The sequence below is a fragment of the Neolamprologus multifasciatus genome, chromosome 18, assembly GCF_963576455.1.
Source record: "Neolamprologus multifasciatus chromosome 18, fNeoMul1.2, whole genome shotgun sequence".
In the NCBI taxonomy this organism is placed as follows: Eukaryota; Metazoa; Chordata; class Actinopteri; order Cichliformes; family Cichlidae; genus Neolamprologus; species Neolamprologus multifasciatus.
This window is the reverse complement of record NC_140456.1, coordinates 21,400,219-21,420,194: the sequence shown is the minus strand read 5'-3', so window position 1 is coordinate 21,420,194 and position 19,976 is coordinate 21,400,219. Positions and strand designations below refer to the sequence as shown.

General features: G+C 43.0%; 2 protein-coding genes across 3 annotated transcripts; both read right to left on the bottom strand.

Moving 5' to 3' along the window:
- Positions 1 to 249: 249 nt before the first annotated feature.
- chrng (cholinergic receptor, nicotinic, gamma) lies at positions 250 to 7,718 on the bottom strand. Its single transcript, XM_085141402.1, has 12 exons — positions 7,304 to 7,718; positions 5,779 to 5,915; positions 5,464 to 5,508; positions 5,247 to 5,371; positions 4,279 to 4,434; positions 3,696 to 3,793; positions 3,370 to 3,570; positions 1,804 to 1,918; positions 1,614 to 1,728; positions 1,244 to 1,508; positions 978 to 1,111; positions 250 to 870 (listed from the first exon to the last, which is right to left on the bottom strand). Exons 1-12 carry the CDS (start codon positions 7,554 to 7,556, stop codon positions 655 to 657), a joined length of 1,860 nt encoding a protein of 619 aa, XP_084997528.1. The 5' UTR covers positions 7,557 to 7,718; the 3' UTR covers positions 250 to 654.
- Positions 7,719 to 8,192: 474 nt separating this feature from the next.
- On the bottom strand, positions 8,193 to 15,325 carry prss56 (serine protease 56). 2 transcript variants are annotated; one of them, XM_085139311.1, is made up of 14 exons: positions 14,129 to 15,323; positions 12,742 to 12,900; positions 12,367 to 12,621; positions 12,083 to 12,272; positions 11,872 to 11,980; positions 11,619 to 11,775; positions 11,372 to 11,514; positions 11,110 to 11,269; positions 10,757 to 10,945; positions 10,458 to 10,649; positions 10,164 to 10,360; positions 9,347 to 9,878; positions 9,154 to 9,260; positions 8,194 to 9,082 (listed from the first exon to the last, which is right to left on the bottom strand). In XM_085139311.1, exons 1-14 carry the CDS (start codon positions 14,226 to 14,228, stop codon positions 8,909 to 8,911), a joined length of 2,664 nt encoding a protein of 887 aa, XP_084995437.1. In that variant the 5' UTR covers positions 14,229 to 15,323; the 3' UTR covers positions 8,194 to 8,908. The 2 variants fall into 2 exon arrangements, with proteins under 2 accessions (XP_084995436.1, XP_084995437.1); XM_085139310.1 differs by having other exon boundaries at positions 8,193 to 9,082; positions 12,367 to 12,900; positions 14,129 to 15,325.
- Positions 15,326 to 19,976: the final 4,651 nt, after the last annotated feature.

Sequence of the window (19,976 nt, the reverse complement as noted above, 5' to 3'; positions counted from 1 at the left end):
TGTGAGTGTTTTCGGACTTCTCACTTCAGCTCCATCTCAAAACGACTCTGTTTCCATCCCAACCAGCCGGATCTGCCTTTTGTTGGGGTAGAAAGGCATCACTCAGTCATGTAATTGAAATGCTTCCAGAGGAGGGGGGGCTGTGCGGGATATTTGTGCTTCAGTGGCAGGTTTGGGAGTGGAGGGGTGGGGGCAGAAACTTTCCACTGGCCTCAAAAAGGACTCAGTCACAAAAATCACGCAATTAAAATGCTTTTATTGATAAAAAGAAAGATTCTCGTAGACTACAACGAATGAAATCTGTGGTCGACACCATGTCTCGTGGCTTGTGCCCATCGTTTTGTTAAAAATGAACAGCACTTAGAGCAAACACTGAGATGTAAGTAAGGAGACCATCTTCTACAGCATTAAATGCAACACAAACAATCTCAACAGCCAGGACAGCTGATACAGTATGCATTCACACAATGGTGCAGTGGATTGTACTTGCTTCTGTGATCGTCCGCAGCCCCACAGCAGGCACCTGTGCAGAAAACACATACAGCTGCATCTTCTCCATTCTTTGTATCATAGTCATTAGTGAAAGATCACTAATGAAGGCTGTCAGATTCTCACTCTGGGTAAAGTGATAACATCAAACAATTTCTCCCTGGTTCACCCTAAGGCGTTTGTTTCCATTCCTGCTACAGCAGTAATGTTGTGTAGTGGAGGGAGATACTTCTTTGGATCCCCAGGAAAAGGTGTAGAGGGCGGCTGGTTGAAGTGGCCCATCAAGAAGATGCCAATAGTGCCGATAAAAAACACCAACACCATGACAATAAAGCAGACCCTGTCGATGACACGGGCAACCAGGAACCATTCTTCATTTTCCTGAGGTTGAGTGAGATGATACATTGCTATTAGCTCTGGCATTCCCAACTAAGAACTCATCAAAATGTCCATTGCAAATGTGCAAAGAGTAAAATGGTTAAGCATACACTCTGGAAGTCATTCTGCTGTCTTGCAGTCTCAGCGATGTGTTTGCAGGAGGCCACACACTGCTTCAGCTCTGGACTGGCCTTTGCTAGACTATTAACAAGGTGCTGTGCTGTACCCCCCTCCAGGCCATCATCTGGAGTCATATATTCACAAAAAGCCATATATTTATGTGTTATATTTATGCATTTCAAAGGATAACCTAAACTGTCAAAACTTTTTAAAATAATAAAAAAAAAAAGTGTAACAAACTCTTTCAAATACTTACGTAGCTTCTCCAGCACTGATTTCATCAATCCATTTCTCCCTCTGAGTTTGTCAAACATGAGCTCAGACCGAGCTGTTTTCATTACGTATTCCTCCGCCTTAGTGATGACGGTGATAGAGCTGCGGCGACGGCAGGGAACCAGGTGGACACCATTCCTGCCTGCAGACACAGTTCCACCATTTCTCACTTCTGATGCATGGCCGGCGTTTGGCGTCCAGGGTTGCATCTGCATCCTAAGTAGGCGAGGCAGGATGTTTAGGAAGATCTGAGGGTGACACGGGGTTTAAGATGAAATCACAGCTAAATAGACGTGTGTTCCCTTCATTGAGCAGCTTTAAAAGATATTCGAATGATTCAGACACAGCCTCACCTTCCGGACTTTGTCTGCCATTTTGTGAGTGTTTGGGGTTCTCAGGGATACGTTGAGGACTACGACACTGTTTATCACTACCATGGTGGTCACTGACATCACAAACATCAGATACCTGCGGTCAAATGTTCGTATCATTTTCAACACAAACCTAAAACTCTGAGCTGAAATCTGAAAGTGAGCTGCTTACTTTCCAATAAGAGGCACCGCTTGAGAAGTCTCTGGAACCTTCTTAGCAATGAGGAAGAGGAACACAGTCTGGCCCAGAAGAGTCACAACAGACATGGTGCACTTCTGACCACCAGCTGTAAAACCAAAACCAGTACTCAGTCAGGGTGGTGCAGTTTTGACCTAATGTATGCATCAACAGCTAGATCATCACTGTATTTCTATGATCATAGGTCAAAGTATGAATAGAATCCTGACTCACTGTTTACATACATCAACAGGCACAACATTATGACAGGTAAAGTGAATAACACTGATTATGTCTTCATCATGGCACCTTTTAGTGGATGGGCTATATTAGGGACCAAGTAAACTTTTTGTCTTCAAAGTTGAGGTTAGAAACAGGAAAAATGTGCAAGCATGAGGATTTGAGCAAGTTTGACAAGGGCCAAATTGTGATGGCTAAACGACTGGGTCAGAGCATCTCATATTTTGCAGCTCTTATGAGTTGCTACTGGTCTGCAGACCAAATGTGGTCCAGGGAAGAAACAGTGGTGTACCAGCAACAAGGTCATAGGCAGCAAAGGCTCACTGACACATGGGCAGCAAAGGCTGGCTCGTGGGGTCCAATCCAGCAGACGAGCTCCTGTAGTTCAAACTACAGAAGAAGTTCATGCTGGTTCTGATAGAAAAGTGTTAGAATGCACAGTCCATTGTAGCTTGTTGCATATGGGGCTTCAGACCTACATATTCACTCCAAAATTCCTTACAGTTCAATTCAAATACATTTTATTTATATTGCAATTACAACAACAGTTGCCTCAGTGTGCCTTAATTGTAAAGACCCTTCAATTATACAAAGAAAACCCCAACAATCAGACAACGCCCTATGAGCAAGCACTTGGTGCCAGTGGGAAGGCAAAAGTCCCTTTTAAAAGGAAGAAGCATTGCATAGCTGCATGATGCCCCCAGTCTAATGGGCATGTGCACATCAGAACTGGATCACAGAGCAATAGAAAAAGGTGGCCATGTGTGATGAAGCACTTTTTCTTTTACATCACGTGGATGTAAAAGACCTGGCACCAAGATGCACTATGGGAAGAAGGTGAGCTGGTGGAGGCAGTGTTATGCTTTGAGCAATGTTCTGCTGGGAAACCTTGGGTCCTGCCATCCATGTGGATGTTACTTTGACATATACCACCTATGTAAAGATTGTTGCAGACCATGAAGAAGCTTTCATGGAAACAGTATCCCCTGATGGCTGTGGCCTCGTTCAGCAGGATAGTGCTTCCTGACACAAAGCAAAAATATTTCAGGAATACTTGGCCTCCAAATTCCCCAGATCTCAGTCCAGTCGAGGATCTGCAGGATGTACTGGACAAACAAGTCCAATTCACGGAGGCCCTGCCATGAAACATACAGGACTAAAGGATCTGTTGCTAACATCTTGGTGCCAGATACCAGAGCACACCTTCAGGGCTCTGGTGGAGTCCAGCAAAAGATGGACCACCACAGTACTAGGCAGATAGTCATGATGTTATGCCTGATGGGTTTATGATCACACTTTACACAAAGTAAGAAGAAGAACCTTTGGCAGGTAAGTAGTAGACTAGCAGGCCGAGGGAGGAGAAGAGGACACAGGGAGCAATAATGTTAATAATGTAGAAGACAGGCTTCCTCTGAATGATAAGAAAGAAGACCAGCTCCTGATACTCCAGGTCATCTTTGGTGTACTGAGTGTTGATCACCTTCTTGGCTGGTCTGTGTCTGATAATCCACTCTCCATTCTCTAAAAAACCCAAAATAAAAGTCTTTAATAGTCTTTTATCACAAGAAAAACAGTTTCTTCTTCTTTATATGAACCAATGGGTGTCTTTATTGTGTTCACTAATTTCAAATCTATTCTTCAAATACCTGTAAAGGCCTCTGGGTCGATATCCACCCACTCTAATGTGACGTCATCTTCTTTTGTGAGAACCAGCTCGATCTCATTGGCGCTGTAAGTCTGCGAGCTGAACACATGGCATAGAACATGCGGTCAGAGTCGACCAGTCAACACCTTCATCGGAAGAGCAAGAAGGTAACATGACTGAAGGAAGCTGATTGCTGTTGATTTAGACACTCTGGATTCTTTTTACATGTCACGCATCGGCCTTTTAAACAGCACCCTGAATAATTCATGCCTCTCTTTAACATGGAACAATCCCAGACAACATGCCAGGGATCACAGAGGCCTACACATTTCCTCCAAATTCATTTACAGTTCAATTCAATTCAATTTTATTTATACAAGAAGAAATTACATCAACAGTTGACCCTATAAAAATACAGAGAAAACCCCAGCAATGAGAAAACCCCCGATGAGCAAGCACTTGGTGACAGTTCGAAGGCAAAACTCCCTTTTAACAAAATACCTCCGGCAGCACCAGGCTGAGGCAGGGACAACCATCTCCCTTGACCGGTTGGGGGTGACAGACTTGTGATTGCTTGCTCTTACCGGAAGACCATGGTGCAGTTCTGCCAGTCGAAGGGAAAATAGTTCACAGTGATGGCACAGGCGCTGTGGTAAATAGCAGGAGGCAGCCAGTACACACAGCCATCAGGAGACACCAGTGCATTGCAGTAAAGAGCTACCTCAAATTGTCCATCAATGCTACGGACCAGAAAGAAGATGAGAAAGATGGTGTATGGTTTATCTGCAGTTTATCGCATACATTCGTGCACGCATGCACACATCAGGCCTCATTCATGTAAATTTCACACGTACAGGCTTGTAGATTTAGCTTAGATAAGAGAAACTTTACCTGGAAACAAATACATCTGTCATCATAATGTGATAATATGTGTTTTTAAATGGTCGCAATAGTATTAAAAACTAAATCTGCCTCTAACAGTGTGAGAGTGCAGAACCTGAAAGCGCTATCTGAAGTTCACTAATGACTTCTTTTACCTAAACTCTGCCCTTTGCTTCCATTTTTGCAGCACTGTGCTTCTCCTCAGCGAGCACAGAGGAAAGGAGATTTTAGAAACACGATGTAATGTTTACCTTTCACTAGGGTTGGTGCAGCTCAAAGAAAACAGAACCGAAGATTTGTTTAAAAAAAAGCCTGCTACATCTTTGGTGAATGCTTTCTTTGCCTCCCACACGTTGTTTGGTTTACTTTCAAATACTTTAGGTGCATTTACAACGGTTTAAGCAGACTAGTTAGTCCAGAGAAACCTGATTTAACCCACAGGTCTTCTGAATAAACAAATATCAGAATCAACTATGATTTGATGGGTGATTGTATAAATGCATTTTTTATGTTCCCATTTATCCTGAAAATGAATTTATTGTTAATTAATGTTTTAGAATGCTTCAACTAACAGCCCAAAAAAGTCCTCAGAGACGTATCATGATGGCTGCCTAACCATTAAAACTCATATCTCAATGGAAAATTCGTATCTGAAGGTGGATTCACTCACTTGTTCTCCAGTACAATGTCAGGCAACCAGATGCTTTTGGAGGGGACACGCAGACTAGAGGTGATGTTCCCATACAGAGCTGACCTGGGTGGCTGGTCCCATCTCAGTCTGTAGTCGCACCATTGCTACACACAGAAACACTGCAGGCTTGACTTCCTTTCAAATGCATAAACTGGGTATTTTTGAAAGAAGCTAAAAAAGGACCTCCAAAAGTTACCATTTCTATCCAGACATTGGTGGTCAGGGCCTCCTCCTTTTCATTCTGAGGACACAGTTTGGTAAACATTGCAACCATAGACAATAACCCTCTGAGGTCATTATAGATGATAACCCAACTCTAACCTGCCTGTCCTACATTTTGAAGAAGAAAATATTACATTTTTGATGTGTGTCAGTTAGACTTTGCTCATGGCTTGGGAGAATAATTTAATAAAAATAAAAATGATGTATTCTGATTGTCTAATGTGAGAATTATGGTTTTGGTGAGGGTCATCACTGGCTAATCATACGCACCAGGACAAGCTCTACTCACCAGAGAGATGAGGTTGGTGAGCGTCATCTTGATGGAGACTTTAGTGATGTCTCCACTCTTCTCCATGGGCCGAACGTTCTTGTTGTAGCCCTTCATCAAATCCTTAAACAGCTCCCTTTCAAGGTTGGCTGCCGAGGCTGCGCACAAGAACATGAACAGCCACAACAAAGCAGGTTGATTTAAAGGGTCGATCTGTGCATTTTTATAGCAGGTAAAATAGCCAGACAATCCAAAAAGCTGTGGGAATCAGCAAATAAAGATAGTAAGTTGTAAAAGAATTGAATTCGACTGATCTTCCGGTCAAGATCTTATCAGGCACGTTCAGATGTCTTCCAGTACATCTGATTTTTTTTTTAAAACTTGCTAGAGACACAGATGCAAGGGGACACAATGGAACTTCTATGAAGTGAAGCAGATATAGCATCTGTGCTGAAATAAGTCCAGAAGTCTTGTGTAGAGATTTTTATGTTTATGCGATGATCCCCGCAGCTTTTCGATCATATCTCTTGCATTGTCTGCTCGTAATAAGGAATATTTGCTCCAGTTGTGAAAAGGAGTTGCATCAGCTCTACTGTGACGTTTGAGATTACAACATGGTTACCGCGGTTTCAATTTGTGGCAAAATTATTAACAAATAGCCTGCTTTAAAAACTGGATGAAAGAAGTTATAGGAGGTATGGGCATTTGATTAAAAATGCTATTGAGCTGCATGATGGGAAATGTAGGCTTCAGAGCTCATTAAGCCAGAAGATTAGGTATCTCTACTTACTTCTTTCATCTCCCCAACATTATGGAAGCCTAACAAAAAAACTGCTGAAGTGCACGGGTAAAAACAGTCTCTCATGAATGTTTTGAAAAAGTTTAATTTCCCAGAGAAACTTTGTCGTAATAATCAAATGAACAATGAAGAGAAACTACATTATAAAAATATTTGTTTTGTAAAAAACACCAGTGCACAAAAGATTATTTCAGTTTACTAACAAACTGGAAAAATAACAAAAAACAAAAAAAAGTTATTAAAAAAAATTTCAAACTGTAATATAGGCGAAAGCTTTTAATTGTCCTACGGTGCCTGAGAAAACAACGTAGTAATGACTATTAAAATGCATATTTCAAATATTCAATAATTTTTTAAAAATGTAGTTACCAGACTAATAGTAGACTGTGAAGGAGAACACATGTCTAGTATCAGCATAACAAATTGAATGAGACTGTGTGCACTGACAAATATATATTAGATCTTTTAGATAGAACAGATGTTTTGAGATTTACCAGTGAAAATGCCAACAACACATGGTTTGTACAGTCTGGTGATCAGTGCTTTTCAGTGTACTGCACTTTGTTTGAATGCAAATACAGTGAGAATTAGTGAAAATAATAGACTGCTAAAAAAAAAAAAGCATATTGTTTCTAAGCAACACTCAGCAGCATCTTTGGTCTTCAAAAACAACAGCATGCAAATCACAGCAACAAGAAACCCAAACTGCTTCACTCAAACTGTGCAGTAGCTCCTTAGTGTTCCTACCTGTGGCACAAAACACCAACACTCCAATAAAGAGTGGCAGAGTGCACGGAGCTCCAAAGTCCATCAGCGTGTCTTTGTGCAGTGCTGTCCCAGACAAACCCTCAACCACTAATGTGACATGCACGGACTCAGGCACCCGTGTGTGCTTCCCACCAGAGGTCGAAGCTCGGGTTGACGGGAAGGCTGAAGGTTGGGGGTTGGTGACTGGGTGATTGTTAGGGTAAAATCCAAAAGTGGATTTCCAGCACGGCATAGCCAGCTGTCACACAGACACGCACCCATAGTTTGTGCATTGTACTCTGTCCATGGCTGCCCTCCAGTGTTAAACATGTCGCATTATAATTCTGTTCGGTGCACCTGTCTATTGTTGCTCAGTTACATGAACGTAATTCTCTGTAATGAACTCAGAGCACACTCGGCCCAGCACTGATATCTAAAACTCTCAGTTTTATAGTTGTGCTCTTTCTCTCTTTAAAGAGAGAAAGAGCACAACAAGCCAGAAACTAAAAAAAACTGACAAACAGCAGAGAAGACAACAGGTGGGAAGTCTTGTCCATTTACAGCACAGCGTCTGTGATGAGTGGCCAGGCCCTGGATGCCAGCACATTTGTGTCCTGTCATTACTTTTGTGTGTGTGTGTGTGTGTGTGTGTGTGTGTGTTCATGCATGTTTGTCACAAAAATACACACACTTAAGCACGCAAGCCAAGAGCAGGAGCTAATGTGATGTAACAGAGGTATGTATCTGTGTTTACTCAGCTGTCTTGCACCTGTTCCTTTTCTGGGAAATTACCTGTCTGTGATCACAACGTTAAGTACTGGCTTAATTCAGCCGACTGTTTAAAGACTCAAATACAGGATTAGAGAAGCAAAAGTCAACACAAAGCAATAATGGGGGCCTGTTTGCTGCGCAAAGAGTGCCACTTCCTTTAAACTTGCCAGTTGTGGATAATGACAGACAATAAGAGACTCTAGAGGGTGGTGTATTTCTGGATCCTATTAAAATTACCCATCTTAAGAAGAGAAATCATGGAAGTTCTTGTCATCACAGTAACAGCTGCTGCGCTGACCGTAAAGCTCTGCTCAAAGGGTGAAACCAACGAATGTGGGGTCACAAAGACGGGAAGATCAGAAGCTGCATTACTGCTAACTCAATCTTTCCTTACAATAAACACAGCATCCCATAACGTTAATAACTTTTTTATTTATAGATCTTAATTTTTGTTTTGTTTTTTTTTACAAAAATACAAATACTTTTCTCTATACAAATAAATATTACAAGAATAAACATTACATAATATATATAGCGCGTATGTGCTTTACAAGAGGCTCAACCTTTGTAAAAGACAATATGAATAACTTATCATTTTTGTTCGGGTTCATACGTTAGACAAGGCTGCGTCTACAACCACATACAAAAGCTTGTGGTGTGACTGGTGGTCAGTAAGTGGGTTGATACATTCATGTTTTTCGTTTAGAGTCAGGAAACAGCAGAGGCAAGAAGTAAAGTCTGTGCGCGCTTTCAACGCATCTGTCTGTTAAAAGTTTCTCAGTTGACTTGGAGAGGCTTTCCGCCATCATCTCTCCTTTTTAGCGTTGGTAGCAGTTACGACTTGAGAGCCTCCAGTGCCAAAGAGATGATCCTCGGCACGCTGCGGTAGAAAGAATCGTTTTCTAGGCCCACAAGACTGTAGAACGTCAAAGGTCGTCCTCCAACTACAGCTCTGACCCGCGCTTGGTAAAGTCCTCGGTCATTCTTGGAGCCCAGATCAACTAACACCTAAAGAAACGAGAGAGCTCATTAAAAGGCTGCTTCAAAAAGAATATTGCATGCATCTTACTGGGACTTACCTCCTGGAAGTTCATGTGGAGATTCTTGCTCGGGATGTTTAACACCCATCTGTAAGAGTCTCTGACTTGGCTGACTTTCTGTGAAGACTCTCTCACTCCAGGACAAACTACAGGAGGGAAACAAACACACTTGAGCACATGCATTTTGGAATATATGTAATGAAACTTGTCTGAATAAAGATGTGGCACACACTTTTCATGTTGGCGCCGGTCATTTGCCTCCTGTGAACAAGGCTCCTGTATTTTCTGTGAAGAATTAAAGGCTTGACAGCAGCCTGTCTGAGGTCAGCGGTCTCTGTGGGCGCGCTCTCAGTGACTGGCTGGGGAACAGTTGTTGACTCTGTGCCGTCTCCAATCTCAGAAAATGTCAAATCCTCTGACGCGCCTCTCCGCTTTTCATTAGCAGTAGCTTCTTCACTAAATGAGCTTTCACTCTGCGATCCTGCTTCTGTGGCAATCCTACTTTGTGCCTTTAAATTCTTAACGTCATTTATGAACACTGTCAGAAGTGACCAAGGCTTCTGTGATACCCAGGAAGAGGAGGGTGGGTGGGTGTGGTCCGGTGCTCCAGTGGATGGAGTAAAGACAGACGGAGACTCCTCCTGAAGGTAGACTGTGTCCAAGTGCAGGATGGGAGGAGCAGCTCTGGAGTCCAGTTTGGAACGCAGAGCTGAGATGATGGATTGATATTCTCCCTCGAGCTGCTGTAGAAAGGAGTCCTGTGTCTGGAGACATTAAAAATAGATTTTTGATGTTCAGATCAAGCTGAAATTAAAACATATGGAAACAAAGTGAAGCCGTCTCTGTAACTGAAAGAAACTCACATTAACCCTCCCTAGGTTTGATTTTCATTGTTTTATCTTACTAGGATTTGTTTTGTGCTGTAATTAACCACAGTTTACTTTGTACACATGCAGTTATTCATTAAATTAAACACAAATACAATTCAAATTGTCGTCTGTGTAAGATAAACCATGCATCACTTTATTCTTCAGCATTAAACAGCGCACCTGCAAGAAAAGGTTGTCCTCCTGCCTCCTGATTTTGGAGGAGATATCTGTGTCAGGGTTTTGTTCATCCACATCATCAGCCATGCTTCTCAGATATTTCTCCCAGTCATCCACCAACGCCCCGACGTCTGTGAATAAGGCTGGGGGAACTGGAGAAGGGCCTTCCTCTACAGGCACCACAGCACCACCTAGCTGTTCTGCAAGTAATAAAACACCTGTTACAGCAGCAAGCAGCAAAACGTGACAGTTTGAGCTTGGACAAATGATAAAAAGCATCCTCTGTCAGTCATGTACCTTCAATCTGTTTAAGACTGTGGCTCAGGCCTAGGTCCCGCCTCTCTCTGGTGTGAGTGAAAGCTGTGCTGTAGATATGCTCCACAAGCTGAGGCAGAGTCTGGGTGAAGAAAGTCAAGTCCACTTTGTCCCTGATGTAGTCCTCGGCCCTCTGGAGCAAGTCCAGCAGGGTCTGCAAGAATGAGTGCAACTCTAGATGAATGGAGAGAGAACGAAAGATCAGAAAACTCAGCGCAAACAGTATATCAGGTATTTGTTGTACATTCATGAAGCCAGGTGTTTCAAATAAAAGTACTCACGGCATTTCTTGAAGCGGGTGAGGCATTTCTCCTCGGCCAGTCGGCTGCAAGCGCTGGCAGACTGACCAGAAGGACAGGTCAGTTTATAGAAGCGACACAGAGAGCTGAACTCTGACCTCTGTTCTTCTTCTGTCATTTCAGTTGTCTTTAGAAGCTCTGGACATGTAGGCTCACGGCTCCCAAATGACTCTAAAAAGAAGAAGTAGAAGTGATGATTTCATGATGAAGTGCAGTATGTCAGTATTACAGAGTAGCCACTGATAATACTTTTCAAATTACTCAGATGAGTTTACTTTTACGGTAAAGCGAGGTTATGTCAGATTACTTTATATCGATATAAATACACAACTTACTTTGTATCTCTGCCTGAATCCAGTCAGAGAAGGCAGACACCCGCGTATAAACGCCGGGCTTGCCTTTCTCTCCACAGCCGTCTCCCCAGGATGTGATGCCATGGAGCTGAAATCGACCAGATATTCGGTCCTGGTAGATCAGGGGGCCGCCAGAATCTCCCTGCGGGTGATAGTTTATGGTTTGCAATGAATTAAAGTGGTGCCACTTCAGTAACTGATAAAGATAATTCAAAAGTAAACCCAGAAATTCTAATATGCCCACCTGACAAGAGTCTATGCCTCCAGAAAGATAACCAGCACAAAGCATAGTGTTGGTGACCAGTTCTTTGCCAAGAGCACTCTTACAGGTGCTTTGAGGCAGCAGGGGCACCTTGGCCTCCATCACCACATCAGCAGATGGGCCATCTGTGGACAAAAATACACCATTATTGATTTGGTAGGATACAAAAATAAGTTGTACTTTCATGAGGCTAGCATGACACAGTGTGTCTATAGGATACTGAACTCACCTTCATAGAGGGAGCCCCAGCCTGCCACCAGACACGGGCTGCCAGTGGGGGGCTCCATACCAGAAGGAAGACACACTGGGGTGACGTGTTGAGACAGGACCACTGGAGAAGTCAGCTCCACCAGTGCTATATCATTGTTAAATGTCTTTGGGTTGAACTGCAGAGACGTGACAGAACTGTTATTGCCCCTGATCAATAAATCGGTGATTAATTAAAATACTAAAAGCTATGATCCCACACGTTGGATTTTTACCTTCGGATGGGGGATGACGCGATTCACTTTGAGAACTTGTTCATCAGGGTCAGTCTTGGTGATGTCGAACTCACCTACGACAGCTGTCCAGTAGCTCTCGCTACGGCTGCTGCAGAGGTCAAAAGACAGTTTTAACAAATGCTAAATGCTGTGAATTTGACTACTATCTCATCTGTCTTTGCAAAGAAAATAGTCACACATGCACACTAACCCAGCAAAACAATGTGCGGCAGTGACCACCCAGGAGCTGTCCACCAGAACCCCTCCACACATCAAGGCACCATCCAGCTGCAGGTTAACCAGCCAGGGCCAGCTGCCTGGAGGTGCAGGAGAGCCGCCCACAATCCTGGAGCGAGGCTGCGTAACATTTTGCACTGTGGCTGACCTCTGACCGCACACTGCTGCTGGGACAGAGAACAGGCATCGCTGGTGAAAAACGATGCAAAGCAATTAAATCTAATGCCTCTGCGTGTGTAAAAAGATGTCTCTCCTCACCCTGTGCGTGCGTCAGCATAACTGGTTCCAGGTTCTGCATTGTGTTGAGCAGGCTGCACTGGAGGACTCGTGCACTGCAGCTCTCCCCCATGACCCTGATGCAGCTCTCCGTGTCCACCTCACCAGGTGGGCAGCGATGCTGATAGTACGCACAGGCCTGACTCAGAGCCCAGCTCCTCTCCGCCTCACCTTGAAGCTTCTGGGCCTTACTGATGACCTCACAGCTGGGCTCCGATAGAGCATTGGAAGAAGACGCTGTTGACAAGAAGGGGACATCAAAGACACACCAAGATGTAGCGGTGCTGGAGCAGTGACTCGATGTGACTAAAAGGTGATCAGGATTGAACAGGCAAGTAAGCATGATGTTGCACTCACAGCAGGACCCTGACAACTGTCCGCAGTTCTGAAACAGACAGGGAACACAACCCCGGCAGCTGGCTTCAGCCCGGCTTCTCTCAGACGTTGCACGTTCAAGAGTGGATAGAGCACTGGCCATGGCTGCTTCCAGCACAACAGTGCCCCGATCAGACAAAGCTGCAGGAAGGACAGGAAGAAAAAGAAAAGAAGAGAAAGGAAAGGTGCAAGAAAAGAGAAGAAAACACAGATGAGCAACATAAATCAGCCAAGCCGATGTGCAATGACATACGCTGATATTTACCTCCGAGCTCCAGAACTGCACTGGGATGAATTTCAAACTCAATCAGTTCTACTGTGAGATTTTATTTCCTGAACACATATGCAGAGACTTGTTTGCATTATTATCAATAAAATGAACCAATTTTTGTTTTGAGGAGAAATTTGTGGCAGTGATTTTAAAAAGAAGGACATCTAGGTCATCATAAGGAAGACAGTCATTTGCTGTGGGAACACAGTGTATGTAAGCATTAACATGAATTGGTGCAGCTTTCTGGTATGTGTGTGAGTAGCCCCCTTTTTTCTCATGCTGCTCTTTGAGCTCATTGGCAGCATTTTGGGGAAGCTAGCTCACGCTCAGCGCCCTGGTGAGTCTTCTACAGACACACTTCAATCGGGCCGCCGACCCTGCTGCCCCCCTCTGTGCCGCAAAACATCACAGGATACGCCAGTAACAACAACAATACTGATTGAAGATTTAATTAGAAGGCCAAGGCTGAGCGGGCAGAGGCTGGTGGGCAGGGACAGGCCCTAAGGGCACAGGCTGGCAGCCCCGGGGCCGCTCGGACCCATAGTCCCTTGTTCCAAACACACTGCCATCACCAGTCACTTGCATGAAGGCTCTGCTGTACTCAGCACCTCAACCAGAGAAGGCCAGAGGCCCCTCAACACTGTGCTCTACTGTAGGATTTAAAGGTCACACAGCACTAAATGAAATTAATTTAAACAACTGTTTGTTGATTCAAACAGGTCCTGGAGAGTAGTGCTGAAATTGGTCAGTACTCATTATTTACATTTGTGTCTTGGCTCTTTACAATGTGTTGTTTTCAAGCATTAAAGATAAAAATCCATGAAAGCAAAACTTTAGATTTTTTTTTTTAGATGTGTACATGTGCCAAACTGAAGGTGAATCTCACTCAGACTAGCAAAATCACCAGATGTTTCTTCTGGTGTTTGACTCACTGAGAGGTATTAATGCTTTAAACATTACTATTTGTTTGCTGCAAGAGACTCATTTGCTACTGAAGTCATCTGACATAAGCGCTCCCAAATATAGTCACAGATAGCTACAGCTGTGACCACTCTTAACATAAACTGCCATAAATGAGAAATGATGGGCCAGTTTTACCTTTAAGAGCACTCTGGGGCATCCTGTAGACCTCTCTTCCTGTTGGGGCTCCCAGCAAGCAGTCCAGCCCCATAAGCAGCAGTGACACCAGCAGCGGCATGCTGTCAGAGCATCAGACCTCCACTCCACAGTGGCAAGAAGCAGGCAGGCAAGAGACACACAGAACGACTGAAGAGGATGCAGATGAGCTGGAGATGAGTCTGCAGTGTTTCCAGGTCCTTGTTGTCTGGCAGCTCTATGCATTCACTAACTGTCTCCCTCCTCCTGACTCTCTGGGCTCTTTCCCAAACTGTGGTGCAGGGCATCTGTCTGTAAGTTTACTTAGAGGAACAATAGATGCCTGGAGTGGTCCCTGGTATATATAGAGCCCTCAGGGGACCACAAGCAAGAGGGAGGGGGTAGAGGATAGGAAAGAGAGAGGGAGAGGGAGGGAGAAATGCTCCCATGGCCAATACACAAACAGATGAATTCATTAAGACTGTGACAGCAAATCGGGCGCAACTTGCCAAGGCTGGACATTACAAAGAGGCTTGGTTCTATGAAAGAAGACCGAGTGAGGGAGCGAGAGAGATACAGAGGAGGGGGGGAAGAAGAGCGATTGGCTGGGCTTTGAGGAAGGGGGTGTTGTCTGAATTAATGCGATAGAAAGAGGGAGAAAGTTATACAGTTAAGGATAGTAAATGATGCTGAGTATAAGCATCTAAACCAAAGAGTCATAGTATTGCAGGAGGAAGCAGGAAACAGAGGGAGGCTGAGTGTGAGAGAGCAGGAGCGAGGGAGAGGGAAGTGTCTGCCATTGCCCATGCCCCTCAAAGAGGGCATTGTCCCAGGCGTCCCTCTGAGGATGGCCACATCAAAGCCGTCCTCCGGGCATCACTTGGATGCCGCCTCCATTGATCACTTACAGTCTTTTATCCCCCCCATTAAAATATTGTCAGTTCACATCACTTTTGTCTTTCTCTGCTGAACTTTGCTTTTGTTACATAAAGATACAGTAAAAGACTGCTCAGGAACATGATGTATTTTTTAAAGAAAAAGAGAAATCCTTGATTGAGACCACAACTTGAATTATGTTGTAGATTATGGTAATATTCTCACCTGCCAAAACAATAGGGGCACGTTAAAAGAACAATTTCCTACTACATAGACATGTTACATTATAAACTTTTTTTAAATTAATATTTATAAGTTTTTGAGAAAATGCCACACAGGGCAAGCAATATGATTTTGTGAAATGTAAGGGATAAAACTACGGAAGAGGGCCACTGGAAAAAAATCAGAGAAAAAAGTCAGAATTCTGAGAAAAAAGTCAGAATTCTGAGAAAAAAGTCAGAATTCTGACTTTAATCTCGGAATTCTGACTTTAATCTCAGAATTCTGAGAATTCAGGAAAAGAAGAAAAAAAAAGACGTGCCCACCTTTTTTTTTCCCAGTAGGCCTAATCCTCTTCCGTATAAAACTGTTATGTAAAAATATTAGATGAATAAATCAACAGGACTATGCCCCCTATTAAAAAAAACAAGGTTAATGCAGCATAAAGGCAGTGGTTAAGTGACGTCATTAGTTGCAGTTGTACAGTGTAGACTCAGGAGCATAATAAATGCTAAGTGTTGCTAAGTGATAACAAAGCTGTGAACAATCATTTTAAGGCTATTCCAGCTGTTAAAATCTGGGGGGAAAAAATAGCTATACTGTTTCATCTGATGTAGGCATAGTCCCAAATCCCTGTAGTGGAGCTAACATGCTCACTAATTTAATCTATTTTTAAGCTGGATCAGGTCTACTTTTAACTTACACTTTATGTTTAGAAATAAATAATCAGCTTACCATTTATCAGTTGTGGTTAGAAAACTGCTTCAACCATTTATCCATAACTACTGGCTTGATTTAAACCATTTGTCTACTAATTGTTGTTACCACGCTAATCAATTTAACAGCTAGCTGTTAAGCTAGTTTAAACACTTGTAGCAGTTTCCATCCCATCAACAATTTCAACTGATTGCCACACTTTAAGTGGGCTGTTTCAGCTGTTTCTATAACTTCTTTTGACCATTACCGATCATTTTAAATCAGATATGTAATTATTTTCGTGGTCAGTGTTTTCTTTTAGTCATTTATTTATTTATTAACCTTTTAGCTCAAATCTGTTAAGGTCCACTGATTGAGCTAATTTCTCACCCAACCCCAGCTACTGCACATGTACCACCTGAGTTGCCTGCTTTAACTTCTGGTTGTGAATGAGGTTTTTCCAGCCTTAGGTGCCACCAGTGACTATACAGCTGACTACCCAGCCATTAGGCCAGAGTACTTAAGGCCACAGAGAGGCGAGCTCCAGTACTAGAGTGCCTTTGTGTTGCAGCTTGTGAGCTGTGTGTGTGTTTTGGCAAGGAGGGTGTTTTGGCAATTTTCAACTGTTTTGACTTACTCTTTTGATCAGCTTCTAGGTTTTGTTGGGCTTTTCTTCTTTTGATCGTGATAGCAGCTCAACTCTTTCCTTTTGTTTGATTACTTAGTAAGAAAAATGTATTTAATTGGCTAATTTACCCTCATGTCTCCTTTTTCAAACTGAACAAGTTGTGTTGCTTTCCCCCCCATTACCTTAGCTTCCTGGGGTGTAACAACCAACTTTAGTAGTTTTTAAGAGTGATTATATTGAATAAAAACAAAATTCAACATGTTCTGACAACATGGAGCCACAGTCTAGATGGACGGACAAAGTGGTCTCTGCTGACAAACCCAAAGGAGGAGTACAAATTGGAGTCAACTCTGAGCCAACTAACCGGCTGAACGATAAAAAGAGCGGCTGCCCAATCTAGCAGAGCATTATCAAAGAGGGCCGTCCACTGCTGCCACAACCCAGCCCTGATAGTTCACACTAACAGCATCATATAGTATGTGTTAGTGTGTGACTGTGTGTTTATGTTTCAAAGCTTCTGCTTACGTAAGTTCAAACACTTTGATACTGGTAAACCGCAAACAGTCAAATATGAAAACACGAGACTTTAAAAACCACTCTGAGTTAAACAAACTGCGCTAATTGCACTTCTTCTTTTTCAAGCTTTGCTTAGACATTTGTTAATGTGCATATGTTTTGTGGTACTCATTGTGCTCCAGCCCCCTGTATGCACTCGTGCGGCATGATGAGATCAGAGAGCAGGTTCGGGAGGAGCAGAGCGGGAGTGAACAAACAGGCGGCACTCTTTCATCCCTTCCCCATTTGCTGTTGATGTCCTTTGATTAATTTGCCTTTTGATGAATCTTCCTTCATCTATCTACCAAACATGGAGTGCTCTCTTTTTTCCCCCTGCCAACTTCTACATCTGATGTTCTGTTCTCCAACGGTTCCTTTGACACATTTCAGGATCTTCAGTTTAAGGCAAAGGTTTTGTCATTCTGCTTGTTGTTACTGGGTGAGTGTGAAAGAAGAAAGAAAGAAAGAAAGAAGCTTTGCAGGACTCTGTGTAGTCATGTGAGAAACTAAGCACACCCCAGCTTCATGAGCAACTTGAAGCAATCATTCACTGTGTGTCTATCAGTCTCTTACATGGTTGTGTAGAAATTCTTCCCACTGTGCCTTTCAGTGTTGCTTCTTTTCATTGAGCTTTACAGACATTCACCTATGTAGAAATCTCCAGTATTTCAATCAGGCTGAGGTCTGATTTGCTGCTGTACATGGGATCATTGTCCTTTGTATTTTAATTTGGGCCAACCTTTAGCTCTCAGACAGAACACCTCACATTTGACTCTAGAATCTTTTAGTTTAACACTGTAAAGTGCTGTGGCTGCAAAATAAGCCCAAATCAACATCCCTCCACTACTGTGCTGATACGCCGTATTTGATTTCTTTTCCAAATGTGGCAGTGTGCACCATGACCAAACATCTTCACTTTGATCTCATCTATCCATAAGACATTTTTTTCTCTTTAGGAGGCTTTCTGCTGACAATCCTTCCAAACAAGCTTGTTCAGTCTTTTTCTAACTGCTGTCATGAACTTTAACATTTAACGTGCTAACTGAGGCATGTAGAGTATGAGATACGGCTCATGTTTTACAGTTTCTCTGAACACTGATTGGGTGAATTTGCTGAGATGTCCACTCCTGGAAAAACTGGCGACTCTAAATGGTAAATGGCCTGTATTTATATAGCGCTTTACTAGTCCCTAAGAACCCCAAAGCGCTTTACATATCCAGTCATCCACCCATTCACAAACACATTCACACACTGGTGATGGCAAGCTACATTGTAGCCACAGCCACCCTGGGGCGCACTGACAGAGGCGAGGCTGCCGGACACTGGCGCCACCGGGCCCTCTGACCACCACCAGTAGGCAATGGCCTTATAACCCTTCCTATTTAAGATAATTCATGAAGTATTTCCTACTTGGTGTTTTGTTAGCACACACTTGAATATTTTAGACAAGCAAACTGCCTCTGCTTTTATAGAGGTGCTCACCTAAGCTGATTTACAGTGAATCAAGAGCATTTGACTAGCAGCTCTGGGCTTTAATTAAATTAATTAAATTAAATTAAAACTCCAGCACTCAACCAGACAGTGGACGGAAATTTCACTTTTCTGTGACACAATAAAGGCAGGATTTAAACAGTATTTTTAAAACTGCTTTTCTTATCACATAACAAACAAAATTAAGATCAGATTGTGGTCTAGTGAATAAAAGACTACTTTAAGATTGTCAGCTTCCCCAGTTTTCAGGACAGATCAGTGTAGCTGGTACAGTTTTAGGACCTGTTGACATCTGAGGTTATTCAGTGGTCTACATCTGTCTTAGGCCTTCAGTGAAGCACTGACTAAAATATATTTCTCTGCAATCGATACTAAAAGCACCACACTCCTCAGGAGAGTAATGTTTTACTGAGGAAATATGAGAGGTCTGTTAGAAGCAGCAAGGAATATACCAGCTTCCCTGCAGAAATTCACATGGATGCACATCATCTGCTGAACGGTTCACAAATGATTTACTGAGGGGTTCACAGGCTTTTCTGCGGTTGGCTGCTTGAGCAGGTTACATTGAGAAAACGCACAATGCACAGCACAAACTCACACTACAATGCGACATTAACAACAATCGTGTTGAAAAACACCCAGGTATTGTGTTCAGTTATGAAACCATTTCCCCCCCATTGTCTCGGGCCGAAAACAATTGAAATCTAGGTCAGTGGGGTACGCAAGGGAGAAGAGGTTCCCAACATTTCAGCACAGACAGACACTTGAACCTCATGACAATAGTCAAGCAGAAGCAGCTCGTCTGCACAGGCCTGTCATTGTTAGACATGTTGTTAATTAGATCTATTATGACCTCAACAATCACATTAACTGCCATTAAGTTCACATTAACCACCAACTGTTTGATAATGAAATCTCCAATTTACGTAAATGGAGTGAGAATGATGACATGGCTGATTAAGTTTATGTGGAAACACAGCTCAGATCATTTTTCCTGATAATAATTCAACCACGCACCCATGATCTTCTCATAAAATATTGCATTTTTAGGGAATTAGATGGAGTTGTTAAAAGAGTGGCACGGAGATATAAAACTGTGCTTAGCTATGGTTTGAAATTGGATACTCTGAATCTGTATCTTTGACCTTGGAGCCACATGTGAGGGGTGAAAAGCTTTTTCTTTCAGTCACCCTTTGCTAAATGTTTTGAAACTACTTAGCATCTTCTGGTTCATGTACCTGCAGGGAACGGGCAGTCTGTCTTTAAAATGTGTATTTCTCTGTGCTGCGTGCTTTGGGCTCCTGATCACTGAAATAAGGCCACACACTTTGTTGCATCAAAAACGAAAAAAGACTAGCAGCCAGCTGAAAAAGGAGACAGGCTTCA